Source organism: Triturus cristatus, chromosome 6, assembly GCF_964204655.1.
Source record: "Triturus cristatus chromosome 6, aTriCri1.1, whole genome shotgun sequence".
In the NCBI taxonomy this organism is placed as follows: Eukaryota; Metazoa; Chordata; class Amphibia; order Caudata; family Salamandridae; genus Triturus; species Triturus cristatus.
This window is the reverse complement of record NC_140589.1, coordinates 1,114,583,574-1,114,608,559: the sequence shown is the minus strand read 5'-3', so window position 1 is coordinate 1,114,608,559 and position 24,986 is coordinate 1,114,583,574. Positions and strand designations below refer to the sequence as shown.

The following is a 24,986-nucleotide window of genomic DNA, read 5'->3' as shown; positions in this document are numbered from 1 at the left end:
CGCTTGGTCCGGGTACTTGGAGACCTGATCCACCCTGATCAATCGGGTTTTATCCCGCACCGTAACACTGCGTTAAACCTTAGGCGCCTTCATGGAGTGATTGCCAGGGCGAGCACGCTGCGAGAACCAGCTATTGTGGCGTCTCTTGATGCCACGATGGCTTTTGATACGGTGGAATGGGCATATCTGTGGGCTGTGCTTGCCAAGTTCGGCTTTGGCCCTGGCTTTGTGAGCTGGGTGAGGTTGCTTTATGAGGGTCCCCTTGCGAGTGTTGTGGTAAACGGGCGGGCGTCGACTCCGTTCCAGCTGGGAAGGGGCACCCGGCAGGGTTGCCCCCTATCGCCTTTGTTGTTCGCCCTTGCTCTCGAGCCGCTGGCGGCGTGGATACGCTGGCACCCGGATATACGTGGACTTAGATGGTCGCCCGATCACGAGGACCGTATTTCGCTCTATGCCGATGATATCCTGTTATATCTCGCCTCGCCCAAGAACTCGCTTATAGTGGTTTGTGACGTTCTGACATCTTTTGGTAAGAACTCTGGTCTCGTCATCAATTGGAGTAAGTCATATCTGTATGTTCTGAGTGGCGATGTTCCACCTGTCCCGCGAACTTGTTCGATCCAGATTGCCTGCAGGGTTTCTTGTACCTGGGGATTTTTATCTCCACTGATTCCACTTTGCGGTATGAGAGGAACCTGCTCCCTCCCCTGGCGCGTTTGCGGCGGGATGTTGCGGGCTGGCGGAGGATGCCGATCTCCCTCCTCGGACGCTTCGCCTTGTTCAAAATGATGTCTCTTCCCCGTTTCCTCTACGCCTTGCAGAATACTCTTGACTGGGTCCCGGCCAGTTACTTTCGGGAGGTCGAAAGCCTCCAACGATCGTTGTTGTGGGATGGGCGGCCGCGCATAGCGATTGCTAAGTTGACACTTCCGTGGTACGACGGGGGTATTGCGCTTCCGGACATTCAACGTTATTACTGGGCCACCCAATTGAGCACGATTAATCATGGTTTCTATGGTCCGGCTCTAAGCCCCGGCTACGCCATGGATCGATGGTTGTTGCGCGGCGGAAATTATCACAGAGCGTTGTACTCGAGGTCGCTGGACTCGTCCCTCACAGGGCCCACTGGGGTGGCGGTGCGGGTGTGGAAGTTGGCGACTGACTCGCTGGGCTGGAAGGATAGGCTCACCCTTGCTACCCCGTTGTTTGACTCTGAAAAATTGGGGAAGCTTTGGCATACAAAAGGCTTTGAGAAATGGGACTTGATCGGTATCTCCAGGGTTGGAGATTTGCTGATTAAGGGCAGGGTGAAGTCCTTTGAAGAGTTGCAGAAGGAGTATGAGTTGGGGAAATCCGAGTTTTTCCGCTATGTTCAGGTGCGTCATGCCCTGCGGTCAGTTCTCGTGGAAGGTGAGAAGGTGCCTGAGTCCTCTCCATTGGAGGACCGGATCCTCGATGGCCATATGCCAGAGAGTACGATCTCTCTTATTTATAAAAAATTGATTAATGTTCGGGCTGACCTGCTATTGGGGTTGCGGGATCAATGGACTAGGGACGGTCTTGAGCTGGATGACGAGGACTGGCAGTCTGCGGTTTCCTCTCCTAAAGAGGTCGCGATTCCGTCGCGTCTGCGGCTGGTGCAGCTCAAAATACTCCACAGAGTCTATGTTACGGGGCCAAGGCTGGTTCGTATGGGATTTTCTGAGGAGGGCTTATGTAGGAGGGGCTGTGGTATGGTGGGTACCTTCCTGCATATCATTTGGGAATGTGGCGTCATCATGGAATTTTGGAGGAGAGTCCATGCGGTAATGGGGGAGGTGACGGGCATTGTTATGCAGCCGGAGGCGCGATGTTGTCTCCTGAATGTTTGGGGGCCTGCTGATCATGATGAGGCACAGACCCAGTGGGTGACTCTGGGTAACATGGTGGCTAAGCGAGATATCGCGCGCCTGTGGGGCTCCGCGGGACCCCCCACATTGGCTGCGTGGATTGAAAACATGGACTGGAGTATGTTTAGGGAAAAGACAGTATATTGCGCTAGAGGGCGCCCTCGAAAGTGGCATGCCATTTGGGGCGGTGGAACCAATATAGGGGGGGCATATGTCTTGCCCCTGATCTGGATCCCCCCGAGGAGCAGCTCTCTCCTTAGCATTCTTTCCAGCTCTGTATATATTTTTGATTGTTAATTGGCTTATTGGGTCTCTGCTTTTCCCCTTTTCCTCTTATCACAGCACTGTGACTGATAGACGAGGGGGGTCCGGTCTCCCCTGAGGGGCAATCACCAGGTGTATTTAGTGTTTTTCGCCTTGCTTGGGTTTGGTTTGTGTTTGTGTTTATTTAAAATAGAACCTTTTTTGCTTCTCCTTTCTGTGCACTGTGGACGCTCATTTGTACTGCTTTCTTGAAGCTGCCGAACCTCCGGGTTGTCGGCTGAATAGCTGTGTCCCTGATTTTTGATGAATAAAGGTTTTTTAAAAACAAAAAAATATATAATAAAACGTACAATTTCATTGTGCAACATGATTTCAAGGTAAAACTTAGTTGTGAAGAAAATTTCGGTCCAGTAATACAATACTCATCATGCATTTTTGCTTTTTTCCTTTTTATGATCCATAATATTATAAAAGGATAAAAGAGATTCAGTAAAAAGACCACAAAAATAAATATGATTTATAAACAAGGCAAATCGAGGCTTAGCTAAAAACGAATACATGAAAGTGCTATTTTTAGAGAGCATTTGACCTAATATACCATATTGCTGACAAGTATCTAGCAATTGAATACACCACACTGTCTCTGGTGCTGGTTTTACATATTCTCAGAGTTGTGTGTCGATCCCTAAGCCCAAGACATTTGCAGAGGGGAGTAATCGATCATGAACGTTGTTTAGCATATGCCTTACAAAAGAATAGCATGTGTTCGATATTCTGTGGGACTAAACAACCCATCAGGCACAGGTTTGTTATGCCTCTCTTTTTCGACCAGGAATAGGTAAAAGAAGCCAGAAGTAGTATACCCAATCTGAATTTATCATAAAGTGCTCGTGTGGCAGGGTTGGTAACCATGTTCAGATATTGCTCATATTCAGGTGCACATTTAAACATCAGGGAGGACTCTACCGGGGTTGCAGAAGAAGTCGCAGAGAGCTTTGTGCCTAATACACAATACCAGTAGGACGTTTTAGCTTCTCCCTAGCACTTTTGGGTAATGCAGAAGGCTGTAGCCAAAAAACCTTCCCATCCCAGCTTAAATAGCTAATTTCTGATATGTGCAAGCCAGGAAATCTTCCTAGCATGGTGGTCATCTAGTATAATTATTGGATAGGTCTCAACAAAGTAGCATCAGAAATCAATCTTTAAATTTAAGTCGAATCTAATAGGCAGGGTAGGTGCACTGGTTGGCAGTCTAAACAGAGTCTTAATAAGGCAAATGCTACTTACCAGTATGCATCTGTTCTTGGCATGTAGAGCTGCAGATCTACACACTGTGCATAGATCGCCATCTGGTGTTGGGCCCGGATGTTGCAATTGTTTTTCTCTTGGAAAGTCTTTGGAAGTCACGAGGTATGTGACTCCTCCTTTGGATCGTATTGCGCATGAGCTTCGGCTCCATCCTCAGATTATTTTTCGCCAGCAGGGAAATGGAGCGTAGTAATAAACAGTGAAGATGCCCATGTATGTTGTATCTAAATAAGATATACTGGAACAGATAAAGTTAGCCGGGTGGGCGTGTGTAGATATGCAGCTCTACATGCCAACAACAGATGCATACTGATAAGCAGCATTTGCCGTTCGAGGCATATGAGCTGCAGATTACACACTGTGCATAGATTGTATAGCAGTACCCATCCCTAGCGGCGACGACCAGTATCTGTTGCAGTGGTTTGAAACAATGTTTTGAGTACAGCCTGGCCCACACTAGCTTGTTGCTTAGCCTGCACATCTACACAATAGTGTTCCCTAAGAATGCCATGGAAGCCCCTATCTTACGTGCAGAGTGGGCTTTAGGGGGAACAGATAGCGTTCGTTTTGCTTTGTGGTAGCAAATCTGAATGCATTTGACAATCCACCTGGCTATCCCAGATTTGGAGATGGGGTTGCCTTTATGTGGTGGTGAGAAGGAAACGAACAGTTGTTTGGTCTTACGAAAGGGTTGTGTTCTCTCGATGCAGTAGAGTAAGGCTCGTTTGACATCTAATGTGTGGAGAGCTCTTTTTGCAATGGTTTGTGGTTGCGAGAAGAATACAGGTAGTTCCACAGATTGGTTTAGGTGAAAAGGAGAAATTACTTTAGGGAGGAATTTTGGATTAGTACGGAGAACAACCTTGTTATGGTGCATTTGCAGAAAAGGTTCTTGAATGGTGAGTGCTTGTATTTCACTGACCCTTCTGAGGGAAGTGATGCAGTTTGCCATGTTAGGAATTTAAGTTCACATTTGTGTAGAGGTTCAAAGGGTGGCCCCATTAGTCTAGTGAGAACGATATTTAGGTTCCACACAGGTGAGGGTGGCACTCCGGGGGGAATTAGTCTTTTGAGGCCTTCCATGAAGGCTTTTATGGCAGGTACTCGAAAGAGTGATAGATATTGCCTGTTTTGCAGGTAAGCTGCTATGGCTGCAAGGTGCAGTCTAATAGACGTGTAGGCTAGATTGCATCTTTGGAGGTGTAGTAAATAGCCTATGATGTGTTGAATGGACACATCTAGGGGATCGAAGTTATTGTTGTGGCAATAGACCACAAAATGTTTCCACTTGGCTGCGTAGCAAGCTCTAGTGGTAGGTCGCCTAGCTTCTCTAATGACATTCATACAGTCAGGAGGAAGATTCAGATATCCAAATTCTAGGATTTCAGGAGCCAGATCGCAAGGTTGAGCTGAGCTGGGTCCGGGTGTCTGATCTCTCCATGGTTCTGGGTTAAGAGGCTTGGAGAGAGGTGTAACTTTTGGTGCGGTACTACAGATAGTTCCAGCAGTGTGGTGTACCACGGTTGTCTGGCCCACGTTGGAGCTACTAGGATGAGAGTGAGGGAGTGTTGTTGTAGTTTGCGCACCACTAAGGGAATGAGTGGGAGAGGCGGAAAAGCGTACGCAAATCTGCCTGACCAGTTCATCCACATCGCATTGCCTCTGGACAATGGGTGTGGATATCTGGCGGCGAAGATTGGGCATTTGGTGTTTTCGTGGGTGGCTAAGAGGTCTATCTGTGGATGCCCCACATTTGAATGTACGGGTGAAAAACTTGTGGATGGAGTTCCCACTCGTGGATTTGTTGTGTTTGTCTGCTCAGCAGATCTGCTATAGTGTTCTGGACTCCTGGGACATGTTGGGCTAGGAGGAAGATTTTTTGGGGTATGGCCCATCTCGAGTGTTTCGGTGTGGAAGTCGGCGCGGAGGAAGCCATTTTCTTTTTCGGTGCGGAGTGTTTTTCGGCACCGACGGCAGGCTGGCTCGAGCCCGAGCTGTCAGAAGGCTTGATGGGCTTCTTAACCGGACCCGAAAGTGAGGTATGGGAAGCAGTGTCTTTGGTCGTGCCTAGGCCCGAGGGCGAAGGCGTGACCGAAGCCTTTTTCGATGCCGTCGAGGGTGGGGAGTGGGGATCGATAGTAGTACTCACGCCCCTCTGTGCCGGAGTGATGTCCTCGACATCTGAGTCGTCGGCTTCGGAGGCGCTGACGAGGCCCTCTTCGGTGTGCTGTTCTTCGGGAACATCGACGCCTTCTCCGAAGATGTCGTCGGGGATTGCAGTCGACGCTTGTGCCATGGTTCTCCTGGCTCTTCGGTCTCGAATAGTCTTTTTGGACCGGAAGGATTTGCACACCGGACAGTCTCAAACCTCGTGTTCTGGAGAGAGGCAGAGGTTGCACACCTCATGGAGATCGGTGTGGGGAAATTTGGACCCGCATCGAGGACACTTCTTAAATGGAGTCCTTTCCATGATCCAGGACCGGAGCTGAGGTAGGCCCGAAGGCCTGCGTCGACGCCTGGAATCGAAGTTTCTTGATGAGTCTCGTCGAGTGGGGAGATCCTGATCGAGAACAATACCGCGGAAGGGAAGGATTGCGCGCGGATGAGAAGAACTGGAACGGTTCGGAACCGGAGCGCGAATTACACATCCGAGCCCGATGGCGGAAAAAAGCAATCTGAGGATGGAGCGAAGCCCATGCGCAATACGATCCAAAGGAGGAGTCACATACCTCGTGACTTCCAAAGACTTTCCAAGAGAAAAACAACTGCAACATCCGGGCCCAACACCAGATGGCGATCTATGCACAGTGTGTAATCTGCAGCTCATATGCCTCGAACACTAATTTTCAGCTTTTCCAAGGGTGTTAAGATTACAGTGCCCTCATAAATCTACCCCATACATGGCTCCACCACAGGCTTGAAACTTATATATCTCCAGGGGATGGGAGATGGCAAAAGTAGGTGATCTATTGGCAAATCTTAAAATGAACCCAGTTCTTTGCTTTAAGATCTTGGCACTTTTCTGGACATGTGCTACCCATCTATGGGAGTCTTTCAGTCTTACACCCAAATAATCAAATTCATGGGCCCTATGCTGAGCCTCCCCTTCCCCTATGAGTACCTTACTCTTGGTTATTTTGTTCCTATTTCCGAAGACCATATACCTTGTTTTGCATTTCATTTCTAGGCCGTGGTCTAGGCAAAAATTGTTACATTTATCCAAGAGAATGGAGAGACCACAAGGGGAGTTTGATTGTAACAAAGTATCATCTGCAAAAAGAAGTCAGGGAATTTTATAATCCTTCACCTTCGGGAAATCATTCATGGTCACATTTAGGTCGAGCGTGGCACAGTGGTTTCATTTGAGCATGGTTTATTAGATCTGATTTGGGACATATGTTTGACAGGATGGAATAGCACTCATGATTGTTACACAGTCACCGGTTGCTTGTTTGAATTTCTTTCAGTTTCTATATTTTTTCAGAGCACATTTAGGTTGAACTGAGCATGTGTTCAGCAATTGGGAAAACTTGCAGGATTGCCAATGAGCACAGATTGTTTTTCTAATTTCTTTTCGTATTCTAAAAAAAAACATGCCTTATGTTTAAGTTTAATGCAGTCTCTTATCATTTTTGATGGGCTCTCTATGTGTTTTAGTTACCCCAGACCTGACGAAGGGCTATGTGTGCCCGAAATGCATTGGGTTATCCAGGATGTGAAGCTCATTCCAATAGGCCATGAAAAACACCAGGATGGGCATTTCTTGACATGAAGTTGCAAAATATGGAGAAAATGGATTTATATAAAGATTAAGGACAAAAAAAATGGATTATTGCTTGTTGATTTTTGCAATTCTTGCATGGCTGTGCAGTTTGATCATGGGGCGTGACGACGCACCAGACATCTTTGAAACCATACATTTATGCTACCGGGGCAGAACACACTGCAAGATAGCACACTTCAAGCTAGCACAAAAACGTTTGTCATAGTTGTTTACATAGAAGGCACTCCTGTTTTTTTCAATCACTTCAAAATAACGATTGATTGGGATGTGGCCCAGAGTAAATGCCAGTGGCTGAGATTTTTATAACCTTATTTTTATGTTTTTTATCTTTCAGCAATTGTATTCAGCTCTGCAGGCCCAATGACATGCATTTCAACAGCGGTGACTTCACACAGTGAGCTTCACAGGCCGGAGTATAAAATATGTTGTGCTCAAAACTCAGTTTTAAATTACTTGCGCACCAATACATATTAGGCCAAAACACCAGTGGGCAGCTCTAAGCATACATCTATTGGCTCTGGGTGCCTGGTAATAGTCTCAATACTCCTCCTCGTATTACCGGTAGTGGAGGGGGGGGGGGACTATAAAATGCGACATTTGGGGAAGTAGAGTCAAACCACACACTTTAACTCCACTCTAAAGTATTTAACAGTCCAGAAACTGAAAGTGAGTTTGAAAAATAAAAATTCACTTCGGTGGTGAATTGCCCAACTCAGGGACTGATTTGAAAACTCCCAAGTGCTGATACACAGCCGTCAATTCTAGAAAGGAGCAGCACGACTCACTGTTGCAAATAAAGTTCCATGTAAAAGTGAGAGAAGCACAGTGATCACGATCAAGCTCCCCAAGCAGGCTGGCACACTCCTCTAACGTGATTGCTGTCCTCCCACCTCTATCCAGCCTTGTTGCGCCCAACCATTTGCGTAAACATTACATTTCCATGTGGCCCACCATCTTGGGTTGTCAGATAATTTTAATTTGCACAGTGGATTGTTACCATTTTCTGGGGATGGGGTTCAGCAGTGGCAAGCAGTTGTTTGCAAGCACTAATGATTGGCCAGTGTAAAGTTGTCAAATTCTGAGATGTTTCTGCTTTGTACGAGTGAACCTGGATTTGTCCACAAAGGGGCAGGATATAGGGAAAATTGGGAAAAACTCTTTAAGAGTTGCGGGAGCAATCAATAAAGAGAAAAGTTGGTGGCCAAAATAACAGAACAGGCTGCTGGGAAGATGGAGGTCCGGTTCTTTTAGGAGGTATATTTGAATGGAGTGGGAGTTGAAGGTGTATTGATATGGTGACTTATCTCTTTTGTTGCTAGACTGTTTTTAGATTGCATGCTTGAATCTGTGACTTTCATTATGGTCTGGGTTTGAGGTAGTTTGTTAAGTGGACTGCCAGTGGGGGAGTGCACGTTTGGAAAGAAGCTGACCTTTGCAGAAAATTGTGTGGTAGTGTCATCTGCTCCCAACCCTGACAAATGTATTCAGAGAGAAAGGTTTTCCTGGTGCTTTCATGACTCACTTGGGGGAGAATGATTTTGTTCAGCTGGGGCAACAGAAATACTGAAAAAAGATTAAACTTGACATAAAGAAGGTAAATTATATGTGGCCAGGGACAACTAGGGTTTGGACGGAGCGGAATCTGCAGACAGTGGCTTGGAGTGAGGTAGCCAGCAGCCATTGATAAAACTTGCCTTAAGATGAATAAGGTGTGGGTTCACAGAATGGAAGCACGGGAGACTAAGGCAAGGAGAGCTTCATTTTAATGATAACAGTTTTTAAAGAAGACAGCATGTATCTTTAATACATGGGGATGTAGTTGCATATGCTAGAGTTTAAGACGAAGTGGGTCGTGTTGCTGTAGGAGGGGGTTTGGGGATACATAGAAAATAATTTTTCCTAATTCTATGGAGGAGGGTGGGGAGGACAACTGGAACAGGATTTTTCTGTATAGCATGGTTTTGGTGCTCACTAGGCTGGAGTGATGGTTGGTGTAGGAAGCTGGCTCTGTATATGGTATCCCACTAGGTGGTTATACTGTATACAGAGTCCAGGGATTCCCCAAAAGTGTACAGGGCTCAATGTTAAACCCAAAGTGCTCTATTAGTGGTAGTGTGGACAAGCAGCCTTAGGCCTAACGCAGAGGAGTGTAAGACATTTATTGCACAACATTGACCAATAATCGACACACAACTCAAAAGGGAGATCCACACCTATTTTATATAACTAAGCTTTGATTGAGATTTATTTTAGGGCAAGGGTCAGGTGAGTACCAAAACTGCATCCCTAGTGACACAGGGGCAGCCGGGTACAGAGGTCAAAATCGGAGTTCAGCCCAATACTCTTCAATGAAGACTGGGGATGCGTGAGGCCACACTGCTGCAGGTAGGTAAATCAGTTGTAGGGGTCAAGCTTTGGGGGTTAGGACCAGCACAGAGGGGGCCACAAAACAGCACCAAACATACACCACCAGCAGCACAGGGGAGGCCAGTTGCAGGGTGCAAATTCAGTGTTGAGCGCCCAATGCTTCTCAATGGAGACTGTTTTCAACAAACAGGCTGCAGGCATCACACTGGAGGTTGCAGGAGGGAGACCAACGACAGCAGAGGTAAGTAGAGATGTAGAGGGCCGTGGGGGCACCTTCGATTCCGCTCACCAAGGGCCAGGGCTTCAGGTGTAGGGGGCATCGGAGTCTTCTTACTGGGGCCGGTTACGGTTGGGGAAGTCTCTGGATTTAGGCTGAAGGCACTGTCGTGGAGTCCAGGAGAGGCCAGACAACGCTGGACTTGAGGTCAGAATCGCTGAGTAACCTGCTCTGGGTCGGTCAGCCACATGGACCTGGGCCGTAGGCGTCGGGTGCAGAGTGGACAGGACTCGCGGATACGGAGTGCACCGGAGTGCTCTATGTTGATTTCTTCGGGACAGAACTGCTGTGATCGGAAGTTCTGGTCTTTATCAAAGTTCAAGCAGTCTTCCTTGGTTTTATTGAAGTCGCTGCCTGCAGGAAAGGCGTTGTCTTTTTGCAGGGTCTTAGAGGCGGGAGACAGCATGGTAGGGCTGAGGACAAGTCAGCAGTCTTCTTCAGGCTTCGTTGCACGTCGTCTATTTGTCCTTTTTCTTAGGTTGCAGGTCACTAACTTCAAGGTTTGAGGGAGCCTCCTAAATACTAAATATAGGGTCGTTTAAGGGAAGTAATAGGTAGGGCCAATGGGCACCTCACCTGCGGTGATTACAACTTCTATTATGCCACCCTCCTGGGGGAGGGGGCATAGTCCTAGCCCATCAAGATGGAGAGGATTGAAAAGTATGCTTAACTTCGCTCACCCACGTGAGGGGTGAGTTGGCAAAAATGGGCACACCAACTAGTCTTTCAAAGTTTTTCCACCCAAAGCGGGGGTGTAAATTGGGGCTGCCATCTGTTGCTAGCAGCAGAGGCTGGGGGTTGCATTACAAAGGTAGTAGGCCTTTGAAGCTTCCCCTTCGAGCACTGTGGCCATCCTCAGGGAGGGGATGTGACACCTCCTCCAAGGATGTGCATTGTTTCTGGTCTCAGAGAGCAGAGGCTCTCCACCCAGGGGTCCAGAAACATGTCTGTGTGAGGCAGGCTGCTTAAAGCCAGCCAGCAACCACGCCAGGGTCAGAAGATTATGAGGGAGCCCCCTGCGGTGCCCTCTAAGTACATGGTTTCATAAATCTCACACTGGCATCAGTGTGGATTTATTACAAGGAGCTGTTGGTACTAAACACTCCTGGTTTCAGTGAAGCCATCATGGTGCTGGGGAACTCGAGTTATCGAGTTTCCAGCCCATGTACTCCCTATGACTTTCCTGGCCCTTACAATATTTAATAATTGAATTAAGTATTGAAAGGGCATTTCTACTCATGCAGATATGCCCTCACCAGTGGTATAGTGCACACTGCCTTAGGGCTGTAAGACATGCTAGAGGGGTGGCTTACCTATACCTTCAGGCAGTGCTGGCTGGCATGGCACCCAGGCAGGGTGCTATGTTGACTTTGGGCCTCATGTAGGTAGCATACCAGTTACCACTTCTAAAATACCGAACGTTACCGAATCGGTATTTTAGAAGTGGTAACTCGTATGTAGGTAATGAGTCGGTATTTTTTACCGATTCGTTACAATTCGGTAATTACCCAATCGGTATTTACCGATTCGGTAATGAGGCATACCTTCCCATTGAGGGGAAGGTATGCCTCATTACCGAATCGGTAAATACCGATTCGGTAATGTTGGAGAACATGCAAGGGTGGCAGGGTGTCACATTGACACCCTGTTGCACCCCTGATTCGGCCATGTGTGCACATGTGGCACACATACATGCCCTAAGGGCATGTATGTATGCCACATTGCACACTGCTACGCGCTTCAAAATGCATACACACATACATTAATTATTTACCACCAACTATAAGTTGGTGGTAAATACCGACTCCTAAACACACCCACACACTCCCCCTACATATCATTTCTGGAATCGGAATTTACCGATTCGGTAAAATTACCGAATCGGTAAAATTACCACATCGGTAACGTTACCGATTCGGTAATTTTACCGATTCGGTAGTTTTACCGAATCGGTAAATTCCGATTCCAGAAATTGACCCCCTACATACCAATAGCCAAAATACCGGTCGGTAATGGTATAATTACCGAAAATCGGCCGTTACCGACCGGTATTTGGCTACCTACATGAGGCCCTTAGTCTTTTTTTCATCTCACTGGGCCATGCAAGCTGCAAGGGCAGTGGCATGATCCTAGTGAGGGGGTTCCAGTGGATCCCATTTCAGGTTCCAAGCCCTAGGTATCCGAGGCACCACTTACTAGGGATGTACAGGGGGCAGAAGTACCAATTGTGGATATGTTTTAGGAAGGAACGCTGGTACTTGGAACCTAGACAGCAGGAAGCCAGTACTCTATAAAGTTACAGCAAAAGGCAGGCAAAAAGTGGGGGGCACTGCAACAGAACCCTGTTTTCTCACAGTTGGTCTCGCTACTGATCAGATGAATGGACTCTAACAGGATTGGTGGTGGGGAGGAAAGTTTGAAGATTTGAGTTGAACGGGTTTACAATCTGAAAGTGCAGAGGTTTAAGGTTAGAGACAGGTAAGGAAGGTGGGGTACTTTTGACATAGGGAGGGGAGGCTGGAGTTGGTCAAAGTTAAAACGAAAGGTTTTGGGAGGTTTAAGGGTGATGGTTTTGGTTAGAATCACTATCTGTTTAGTGAGGTTGTTTTTAGTCTGTTGGGCTTGCTTGAGCCAGGAATTTTGTTTGATGTGATGCACACCTGTTTCATTAAAGCAGCCTTATTCACATACACCTGGCATGCTTCATGGGTTGCACTCTTGCCTCTTAGAAGTCCTTCTGTTGCTCAGTATCTCCTTTGTTTCTGAGTCTTCTGTCTCTCTGTGGCCCTTCAAACTCGCTTTACATTGTGGTCTCCTTGGTTTTTCTCCCTAATTTCCACTGTAGAGACCGGTATCTCATCATCACCTGCTGTTCCATATTTTTCCTGACTCAGCTCCCTTCTGACTTTGCTCCTAGCTTAAAAGACTTGGCACAAAAACAGCTCTAAGAATCTCCCAGCTTGTTCCGAGTAGATGCATGGGCAGCGGAGTGCATGGGTAGATGAACTGCAGATGCACTGCACTCGATTTTCCCTTCCTGATCTCACCTAAATGAAAGGGGAATGAGTGGGAGACAAAGGAAAAGGAAAAGGGAGGGGACAGAGAACAAATAGGAAGGAGTGCCCTATTTTGATCATTGAGCTGCATGTGTGGCTTGTCACAAACAACTATGCACTTCGTGAGCCACAAGCATGCTTTTGTTAGAGGTCCTTTTGAAGTCACTGATAACACTGGGGACTTGTTCAATATATGTGCAGGGAGTAGTTTGCACATATATAAGGAAACTCGACCAGCCAAGAATTTAAAAGCCAGGTAAACCAAATTCAATACCTAATGTTAACTTATGATTAGCCTCAGCCAAATACAGAGTCTCCACTAAATAGCCAAAAGAACTATCCATGCACAGAAGCCTGGAAACAAGCATACGACTCATTTCAGAAAAAGGAGTAACAATTCTGACGTTAACAGAAATTCTAAACACTGTTAAAAGTGAATGATGGTATTTTGAGACATATATTAAAATAAAGTCACCTAAAACACACAAATCAAGTGGCTAAGGAAAAATTGAGAGCTGCTCCACTTGGGTTCAGGTGAGGTGAATAAACATTCGGGTGAGAAACGCGAAAACATCTGAGTATTACTTGGGAGAAAAGTGATTTCTCATAACTAGAGTCTGATTACAGTGAATCCACTGGTTAAAAAGGTATGCAGGCATTCAATCTGCTCAACCCATCAAACTGTAGAGTTATGTCAAGTGTTTGTTCCTGAAGTTATCAACCAATGCCCCAGCTAGAAGGAAAGCCTACCAACATTTCAAACTATCACTTTTTCCACAATTTCAAAAAGATTTTCCTGACAAACGGTTTTTAGTTTCCCTTTCTCACTTCCATTATTTATTTTCCTTGTTGTCATACCTTAGCTTCTTTGCATCCTTTTTACACAATGTATTCTTCCCCCATTTGTATCTTCTTTGTATGACCTCCATCTCATACCTTGCTCTTAGTTTGTTCTCTGTGTTGAAGCTTGGTATGCATGGCATTTTCCCCATATACCTAAGTTTTTGTGGACCCTTTGACAACTTTAATGTCCGAAACAAGTTTCTTTCTTCAGGATATCATGCTGTTGTGTTTTTCTTTTTAGTAAGTACTTGGTATAAATTTCTCACTGCAGTACAGAAACCATGCATATATCCTGCTGTTTTTTACCCAGAACGGTTGCTGGGGTGCTGCATTTATTGTACTCATCACCTAATTCAAGTTTACTGAAACTTACTTGACAAATGGCTCATATTACACCTTCTTTTCAACTCCTCAGGGTCCAAAGAATACAGATCTTCGTGTTTTTCATTGGCAGATAATGAAACTACAGTGGTAGCAATCAAAGGGCCTGCAATTGGAAGTGCACAGAAAAGAACAACTTATCGGCAGAACTTCATGAAACAGCCAACATCATTCAAACCACATCATGTTATTGATTTTATTAAAGTTTTTCATGTACCAGTCTTTGAATTGTGGGCACGACTCTAAGGCGATATTAGAGCTCACTCAGGCGATATTAGAGTTTATCAACTGCATTTCACTGAGTGATATACAGAAACATCATTTGTGTTAAGAGAAAGCTGAAACAATACAAGCTTACGCTTGGCTCTATAGTATAAAACAAAACAGCTTACAAAAGAATAGAGGAAATTCTTGAGCACTCAATAGAAGCCACTGAGCATTATCCATGATGATCCAATAGCAGTGTTATATATTTCACCCACACATATTTCTAGTCCTGTGCTTTGACCTAATGCATTCTGGATCTTTAAGGCTAGTCTGAATTCAGTCTGGTCCCACTGCCTGAAAAAAAGGATCTAGAAAAAGAAAGCCCTGGTCTCCAATATGTCGCCAAGGAAGACAGAGAGCTAATGGTATTAATAGTTCCTACCTTCTTGAGAATGGTTCCATCCAATAAACCTTCATAAGCATCGGAGAACCCAATGAGCAAAAACAAAATGATGTTATGCTTACAAGACTCAGTTGGAAAAATATTAATTTTTCAAAATTATCATCTACACTTAACATTTCAAAAACTTAACAGATTTGGAGGGCGGGTGGACATGTAAATATTTTACCTGTACATACTTGAGGCATGATTTAAAAAGGGCAGCTGTAGCCTTCTGGTCAATCTACTCCCACCACCGGTTTAGTACATTGTGGGCTAGAAGTATAGGAAAAAGGAGGAGACGGCTGATATTTAATATGGCAGAGAACACCTATTTAATCCTGCTACTGCTATTAAGAAATATATCATTTTGAAGTCTGATTATATACAGCACAATGGGGACTAGCTCATTTGTTGACAATTGGCCATATTTGACAGCTTCCAGGGTACTCAGCTACTGTTCAAGAGGAGCTTCACACATTTTTTAAAAAACAATTTAAAAAAAAGAACGTGATGGTTATTTGTAATATTAACATTTGGCATCATTGTGAGGAGGTTCTGATATTGCTGAAAGCTGTGAAGGTGATTAAAAGCTTAATTTTCATCCTGCAAGTATATGAGCTTTCACAAGGAGCAAGTCATCACCTTGAAAAGGTGATGTTTCTAGGGGTGGATGTGCCAAACGTAAAGTATATTCCACTCAAGTGATCAGACAAATTGTTTTATTAGCTAGACCTGCTTCCTTTGCAAAAAAGGAAGATGCTGTCTGCTGCAAGAGTTAAATGTGTTGGATCTTATATTCACTTGATTGTAGAGAATGAGAAATGCTTTAGACCTACAATGAGATATGGTCCATGGAAGTGTGGTTGGTCTACTTGTCCTCATTTAATTCTTCTTTGCTCGAAGCCTTCGACCAGATGCCTCCACTGCCTTGCTTCAGCGAAAATGAGAGAAAACAGCCTACAACAAACTGATGTTCTGAAGACCTTAAAAATCTAAAAAGAAAATGTAGAAAATAGAGCAGATGTCCAACTTTAGGTGAGCCATCGAACAAGTTGCCAGAATTCATCAATGTTAAAATAGTTTTCAAAACAAAAAAAGAGTCATTACTTATCAGTGATCTAGGATGGAGACAAACAACTTTGCAGCTACGTTCCATCTCTTCGAAAACTACTTAACGTCTAGGAGGCTTTAGGTTTTATATGTGAGGAAGGTACTTGGCAGAAGGGGCAGCAAGTACAGCTGTAATCTATATTATAGTTTTTCTTAGTGTGGTTATTTTCTCAGTAGTTACTAAGCCCCCTTAGTGTGTTTTGCTGTATACATTTACTAAGTTGTTGTCTGAGAGATTGAAAAAGTATGTTCTTGGGGAAATTTTCAGAAAATGTTCCAGGAACAGCCTGTGCAGAGTTATTGTTGATGTAATCCTTAGAATGATGAAAGGCTCCGTGAACATCTTCACCCAAGAAGAATCTTCATTGGAGTAGTCTGAGTGTAGAGGTTTAGTTAAGTAAAGCTATCTGGGACCTTTCTTATGCTAGTCTTGGCGAATGCACAGGTGTCTGAACTCCTTGCCTGGATCTATATCACCCAACCTTACAATAATTTGGTACTGTGAGATTAGAGGTACACTCATCATATGATAAATGAGGATGATCAGGAACAGTTTTTAAAGCAACCATTGGAAGTGGTAACCACTTTCCACCTTAGATTTGACCTGTTCAAGCAGGTAGGGCAGAATCAATTAAGAGTTAGAATGCAGGAAAGAGTCAACCTGATACTTTGCTAGTGCATTAAAAGCCAGGACATGGGTTAGAAATTTAACTAAGTTCCATTAAAGAGAACAGATCAGTCCCTGAAATAATTATTCTAGCCTTTGGTTTGGTACATAAAGCAGTGCTTGACTGGCTAGAGTATGCCAGATATATAGCTGATTAATACAGAAACACAAATGCAGGAAGCCCATAGACTATCATATTACCTGTACATAATATACATAATACGTATAGTCAAGGGTAGGATGGCCGTGGATGAGAAATAGAAGTGCTTAGTGAGGATATGTGAGGTTGATGAGGTAGTCTATAAAGTTACATTACTGAATCAAGCAGGATGAAATATAGAGTTTTTTATCCTTTATTTCCTCAGGACTATGTAGAACACAGGTGTGACACATACTTTACCAAGATGTAAACCAGAGGTACCTTCACAAGCATTCGAGGATGAATAGAAACAGAAGACTTTGTGCAAGATTACTATGAAAAACATGAAAACAAAGAACTTTGCGAATGTGCACCAGTTTTGGCCTCCTAAAATAATAAGAATGCTTTACTTGTAAACTGTAATGGAGTGGCCAGCATATTATTTTCTGACTGAGTAGCACCACGTGTGTTTATACCCTGGAGCATTGATATTATCTACTGCTTGTGAACTGAAGAAATAGGTAACATTGGTACTGATCAAAATATCAGTTTATCATCATAAAGAAAGGGTAGAATGGAGGCACGTAAAAACCAAAGGTATTTAATGTTTATTTATGAAGTGCAAGCAGAATATAGCAGTCAATGAGCACAAAAGTCAACACTTTAGTATTTATGGTGCAATAGTAAGGGTTCAGGACGATTATCTTTGATAAGCGGAGAAAATGAGAGTCTCTCCTGTGTAATTTTCATTGGGTGACCATGTCAGTGAATTAAAGGGAAAAGGCACCCTGCTCCTTTTATGTCGCCACTAAAATAGATTCTCTGAAACCAAAATAAGGTAAGACTGTATGGAGGAAGAGTGCCAACTACGAATGCATGATCCTCGTCTCATGGAGACCTTTTGTAGCCTGACTGTAATACTTCTGTGTAGCTGCATGATGCCCACTTCTAAAATGTGTCTGAATTTATCCAAGTTATCAGATTCTTATGACTGCTATAATTAGAGTTCTAAGTGTATATTTGTTATAATTTTCAATCTGTGCTCAACACCATAATTAATTCAGATTTACTAAGTTAAGGACATTAGGTTTTGGTCCTACTTCTACCCGACATGTTAAGGTTTTCTCCTTTTTTTTGCCATGCACCTGTCGACATTAGCTTCTGTTGCTGCAGCTACCCATTTGTGACTCTACAATGGTGCCCTCTGTCATAAGTGCTGTGGCATCAGCACACCAGATACAAGCAGTGGGTGCAATAACAATGGACCAAAGGCATGATGACCAAAGGCAAGCCTATCAGTGTCCAATCACTGACCAGGAGCAGGGTGGGAGATGCCACCCTTCGACACAACTAGAGAACGAAAAGTAACAATTTTTAATCTTTTGACCTAAATGTGTGGTAGGATAGTCATGATAGACGTTACAGATTACTTTCAGTCCGTGGTCGTTATCCGCTCACAGAGTAGCACAAAAGCACTTAATCAAGTGTGCCCGTGTTACATGACAGCTTATTCATTAACAAGATGTGGTGATGTCTCTGTTACTACATTCCACATTCCAGTTCACCTTGCCTGGAATGTGGTGTGAGGAGTTCGAGGTTAGAACAGTACTATGACTGTCAGTTGCTGCTGGACTGCTGAGACTGTGGCAAATAAACCTGTGTGCTTAAACTAGACACTACTCTTGTCGCTTAATTGGGTCTGTGTCACTACAAATCTGGCGACGATTTGGCTACAGTGAACGACCCACCGGTGTTTGAGTCAGAAGAGTTTCCGTTCCTACCTTCTTCATTGGAGTGTCTAAGGCGGTTGTTTGAGAAGATGTGTTACTAGAGGAAGACTCTATGATCAGGCCAGTGTTGGGAATGGTATGACTGGATATGTCAGCATTAACTTTATATTTTAGTTGGAGAAACTGTTGTGAGAAAGAGTTTGCTTAAGTCAAGTGCGAGAAGGCACACGGGGAACTGTGTGTGTGGGTCTAGCGAGGCACATCTCAGCAATCAGGAGAGCAGCATTCCTGGCGCAGTGCTCGAACACTTACTGTCTTGTCATTGCAGCTCTTGGGGGCACATCTAACCCAGAGCAGCGTTCGAGCGTCCAACATTTTGTCACCTTCCCACAGAGCCTTTCATGATGGTGATTTTGCCTCTGATCTTCAAGCATAACCACGTTCTACGTACATGCATTGCATGCCGGCAGCCATATTGGCTTGGGGACTTGCCGATCTATGTGTAAAACAAATTTCATCACAGCGTTTTTATATATTTCCTGCTTACGGCAACATGTAACTCTAGTCAACTGTGATGCGCACACACTGCGCAACTTTGTTATCGTGGCAATTGACATTACCTCCTGGGACTACAGATCTACACAACTGTGATATGCACACAAATACTGTGTGTTGCGATTAACTTCGTCATCAAGAAGCGCCTTGAGACCCTCATGGGTGAGTAGTAGCGCTTTACAAATGCCGGATTGGTTGATTGATTGCGCTCATTTACATATTTGTTGCCTTTGCTCAAGTTAAAACACGTGCATTTAAGAGTGCTCGTAAGACCATTTTTTCAGGTTGGACATCAGTTTTTCTTAATCAACTGTGACATGCGCATGTTTAATGACGCTTGGTGTATTTTGCTTTTAAAGTTTACCATATACACACACACATCTTTGAACGTCAAACGTGGTAAGATTTGTCACCGCAATTATTGGGTTTTTTTAGATTTCATTTCAGTTCTGTGTTTAAGGGTATTCGGTATTTTCTACTAGGGGTGCACTACCATGCAAAGCGTTAATGCTCCTCCCCCTTTCTCCAAACAAGCAGTGATCCGCCGATGCCATGAAGAAATTGGTACGATCGTTTACAAAAAGCGAAGCAGAATAGCTTTTGGGCAAGGGGAGCTGCATGTTAGCAGCTTCCCTTGCCCAAAAGCAATGCCGCCTCCCGCAGGAGGCGGGGAGCGGGCTGGAACCGTGAGGTTATTGGTGCTCCCACCATCGTCCCCAACTTGAGGGCCAGCCCCGGGGGATGGGGTACCCGGGGCCTGAAGTTGCCCTGGGAAGGGGGGCCATGCGGCCCCCCTACCTAATTTAAAAAAAATTAATTAAATAAATAAGCCCGTGCCCCGGGGGATGGGTGCCCAGGCCCCAGGGGATGGATGCCCGGACTATAATTGGCCTCAGGAGGAGGGCCATGCGGCCCTTCTCACCAAAAAAAACAGGCTGGCCAGGTCCCGGGGGATGGGGTTGGCTTCGGGAGGGGGGACCACACGGCCCCCTTCCTGTTTTTTAATTAAAAAATATATATATATGGCTCAAGCCCTGGGGGATGGGGTCCCCAAGGTCGAAAAAATATTAAGAGAAGGGGGGCCATGTAGTCCCCCTTCTAAAACAGAAAAACAAAAAAAAGAACCCGGCATCTTGCTGGAGGCCCCACCCCCTCCCTACACCATTCTGCAAATGTGTCACCTGGCGCGTTTTGGGTTGGAAATTGAAGTCTCCTAGAATCTTATGGGTCCTTAGGGGCCAACTAGCCCACCAGGTACATCCAGTAAGCACCGCACAGTGGGATTGCAGAGAGGTTGTCAAAGGTCACTCCCCTTTTTACACCACTCTGCAAACGCGCCTCTTGTCGCATTGCTTGTGGGGCAATGAGGTCCTCCTATGTCTTGAGGACCTCAGGACTAAAGTGGACTTCATCACCCGAGCAGAAGTACACCAGGAGCCGCGTTTGCAGAGTGGTGTAAAAAGGTGGCGTGCCCTTGAGCACCCTCAGCAAACCAGCTGTGTGGGGCTGACTGGAGGTAAGAGAAGGGCTAGTTGGCCCCCAGGGACCCTCAGGAGGAAAGGGGACTTAATTCCCCAACCAAGAGCATGCCAGGAGGCGTGTTTGCAGAGTGGTGGAAAAAGGCGGGGCATGGCCTGTGTCCACCTCTCAGCAATCCCACTGTGTGGGGCTTACTGGAGGTAAGAGGTAGGCTAGGTGGCCCCTAACCACCCCCGGCAGCGAAGGGGACTACAAGTGGTGGGCAAAGGGGCCGTAGCCTGCTATGAGAACTTAGCAATCCTGCTGTGTGGGACTTACTGGCGGTAATAGGAGGGGTAGTTGGCCCCCAAGAATGTCCTTGGGGGCCAACTACACCTCTTGTTACCTCCAGTAAGTCCCACACAGTGGAATTGCTAAGACATCTTCGGAGGCCATGCCCCCTTTCTCCACGACTCTGCAAACGCACCTACTGGCAGACTACGGGATGGGGGATGAAGTTCACTTTACTCCTGAGAGACTTTGGGGGCTAAGAATCCCTCCTGGTACCTCCCGTAAGTCCTACGCAGCGGAATTGCTGAGCGCTGGTCGGAGGCCCAGCACCCTTTCTCCACCACTCTGCAAACGCGACTACTAGTTAAAGAAGTGTTTGCAATGTAATAGGTTTCGCATTTGCGAGAGTTAGAGCTATTGGCGTTGTAAATGTAAAAGTGGTTTAATAATGTTTCTTGGAGTGGAGTGGATATAGGTTGTGTTTAGTGGAATTATGTGGTATGTAGTGCAGCAAAATTATGTGGAGAGAAAGTATGTGGTATTTAGTGTGTAGAAATTATGGGATTATGTGTTATGGAGAGTAATTGTGTGGCATGATAGTCTGTGTTGTGGAGTTGTAACCTCAGGTTTAGTCTTCCTCGTTTCCATAGAAGCTAAACTATGAACTCAATGAGACAAAAAAAAGAAGGAACCACTGAGGAGCACTTCTGGACCTATTCATGCTACCAGGGCAGAGCGCACTGAAAGGTAGCACACTTCAAGCTAGTACACAAATGTTTGTCACTGAGCATACTCAAAAAGTTGTTTACATAGAAGGCACTCCTGTTTTTCAAGCTAGTACACAAACGTTTGTCACTGAGCATACTCAAAAAGTTTACATAGAAGGCACTCCTGTTTTGTTCAATCAAATAACGATTGATTGGGATGTGGCCCAGAGTAAATGCCAGTGGCAGAGATTTTTTTAACCTTATTTTTTTTTATTTATCCTTCAGCCAATTGTATTCAGCTCTGCAGGCCCAATGACATGCATTTCAACACCGGTGACTTCACACAGTGAGCTTCACAGGCCGGAGTATAAAATATGTTGTGCTCAAAACTCAGTTTTAAATTACTTTCGCACCACTACATATTAGGCCAAAGCACCAGTGGGCAGCTCTAAGCATACATCTATTGGCTCAGGGTGCCTGGTAATAGTCTCAGTACTCCTTCTCGTATTACCGGTAGTGGAGGTGGAGGGGGGTGGACTATAAAATGCGACATTTGGGGAAGTAGAGTCAAACCACACACTTTAACTCCACTCTAAAGTATTTAACAGTCCAGAAACTGAAAGCGAGTTTGAAAAAAAAAATCACTTCGGTGGTGAATTGCCCAACTCAGGGACTGATTTGAAAACTCCCAAGTGCTGATACACTGCCGTCAATTCTAGAAAGGAGCAGCACGACTCACTGTTGCAAATAAAGTTCCATGTAAAAGTGGGGGAAGCACAGTGATCACGATCAAGCTCCCCAAGCAGGCTGGCACACTCCTCCAACGTGATTGCTGTCCTCCCACCTCTATTCAGCCTTGTTGAGCCCAACCATTTGTGTAAACATTACATTTCCAGGTGGCCCGCCATCTTGGGTTGTCAGATAATTTTAATTTGCACAGTGGACTGTTACCATTTTCTGGGGATGGGGTTCAGCAGTGGCAAGCAGTTGTTTGCAAGCACTAATGATTGGACAGTGTAAAGTTGTCAAATTCTGAGATTTTTCCACTTTGTACGAGTGAACCTGGATTTATCCGCAAAGGGGCAGGATATAGGGAAAATTGGGAAAAACTCTTTTAGAGTTGTGGGAGCAATGAATGAATAGAAAATTTGGTGGCCAAAATAACAGAACATGCTGCTGGGAAGATGGAGGTCCGGTTCTATTAGGAAGTATATTAGAATGGAGTGGGAGTTGAAGGTGTATTGATATGGAGACTTATTTCTTTTGTTGCTGGACTGTTTTTAGATTGCATGCTTGGACCTGTGACTTTCATTATGGTCTGGGTTTGAGGTAGTTTGTTAAGTGGACTGCCAGTGGGGGAGTGCACGTTCGGAAAGAAGCTGACCTTTGCAGAAAATTGTGTGGTAGGGTCATCTGCTCCCAACCCTGACAAATGTATTCAGAGAGAAACGTTTTCCTGGTGCTTTCATGACTCACTTGGGGGAGAATGATTTTGTTCAGCTGGGAGAACAGAAATACTGAAAAAAGATTAAACTTAATATAAAGAAGGTAAATTATATGTGGCCAGGGACAACTAGGGTTTGGACGGAGTGGAATCTGCAGACAGGGGCTTGGAGTGAGGTAGCCAGCAGCCATTGATAAAACTTGCCTTAAGATGAATAAGGTGTGGGTTCACAGAATGGAAGCACAGAGACTAAGGCAAGGAGAGCTTCATTTAAACGATAACAGTTTTTAAAGAAGACAGCATGTATCTTTCATGCATGGGGATGTAGGTGTGTTTGCTAGAGTTTAAGACGAAGTGGGTCGTGTTGCTGTAGGAGGGGGTTTGGGGATACATAGAAAATAATTTTTCCTAATTCTATGGAGGAGGGTGGGGAGGACAACTGGAACAGGATTTTTCTGTATAGCATGATTTTGGTGCTCACTAGGCTGGAGTGATGGTTGGTGTAGGAAGCTGGCTCTGTATATGGTATCCCACTAGTTGGTAATACTGTATACAGACCACAAGGATTCCCCAAAAGTGTATAGGGCACAATGTTAAACCCAAAGTGCTCTATTAGTGGTAGTGTGGAAAAGCAGCCATTGGCCTAACGCAGAGGAGTATAAGACATGTATTGCACAACATTGACCAATAATGGACACACAACTCAAAAAGGAGATCCACACCTATTTCATATAACTAAGCTTTGATTGAGATTTATTTTAGGGCAAGGGTCAGGTGAGTACCAGAACTGCATCCCTAGTTACACAGGGGCAGCCGGGTGCAGAGGTCAAAATCGGAGTTCAGCCCAATACTCTTCAATGAAGACTGGGGATGCGCGAGGCCACACTGCTGCAGGTAGGTAAATCAGTTGTAGGGGTCAAGCTTTGGGGGTTAGGACCAGCACAGAGGGGGCCACAAAACAGCACCAAACATACACCACCAGCGGCACCGGGGAGGCCGGTTGCAGGGTGCAAATTCAGTGTTGAGCGCCCACTGCTTCTCAATAGAGACTGTTTTCAACAAACAGGCTGCAGGCATCACACTGGAGGTTGCAGGAGGGAGACCAACGACAGCAGAGGTAAGTAGAGATGTAGAGGGCCGTGGGGGCACCTTCGATCCCGCTCACCAAGGGCCAGGGCTTCAGGTGTAGGGGGCATCGGAGTCTTCTTACTGGGGCCGGTTACGGTTGGGGAAGTCTCTGGATTTAGGCTGCAGGCACTGTCGTGGAGTCCAGGAGAGGCCAGACAACGCTGGACTTGAGGTCAGAATCGCTGAGGAACCTGCTCTGGGTCGGTCAGCCACCTGGGCCGTAGGCGTTGGGTGCAGAGTGGACAGGACTCGCGGATACGGAGTGCACCAAAGTCCTCTATGTTGATTTCTTCGGGACAGAACTTCTGTGCTCGGGAGTTCTGGTCTTTATCAAAGTTTTTTTTTTTTGTTTTTTGTTTTTTGTTTTTTTTTGTTTTTCAAAACCTTTATTCAGCATGAATACGAAATACACAGCCCCACGCCTACAACCATCCTGTGGCCGGCGGCTTGGTGCAAGGATGAAAATGAGTGTTAAACACAGCTGCCTGCCTACAACCCTCCAGGGGCCGGCTGCGGCATAAGAAGCAGGATAATTGGCGTGCCAGAATGAAAAACCATCACCCATCACCCCCGAAACACTTTGCATTGAAACATTCGACCCCCAGTAACATGCAGCAGTGGTATAAAGGCGCCTGGCAATCGTGCACAATGACCGTCTCAACTCTCATCCCCATGTGCTGTCTGGCCAAGGGGCAGAAGGTGGATCACTACCGCAGGAGCGATGTCTAGGAAGGTTTAAGGGGAAAGCGGGATGAAGGCCCGCTATGTCTGTGGGTGTGACAACAGATATGCCTGTAGGGGACCCCAGATGTCAGTCGGCCTTGAAGCGGAAGGCAGGAGTTCAGCATATCGAAGTAAAGTATCCTGACAGTGTACCATATCACCGATCCAATCCTTAAACTTGGGAGCTCTGCCCCGTCCCCATCTACAGGCTATCAG

The 24,986-nt window shown here is 45.5% G+C and overlaps 1 protein-coding gene across 3 annotated transcripts in view; it reads right to left on the bottom strand.

Moving 5' to 3' along the window:
• Window positions 1–24,986, bottom strand: part of LOC146821043 (uncharacterized) — a 366,698-nt gene that overhangs the window by 144,366 nt on the left and 197,346 nt on the right. For all 3 annotated transcript variants that reach the window (XM_085611974.1, XM_085611976.1, XM_085611975.1), the window contains one exon: window positions 14,162–14,275. In XM_085611974.1, coding sequence (XP_085468100.1) covers window positions 14,162–14,275 — 114 coding nt within the window. The remainder of the gene's footprint in view (window positions 1–14,161; window positions 14,276–24,986) is intronic.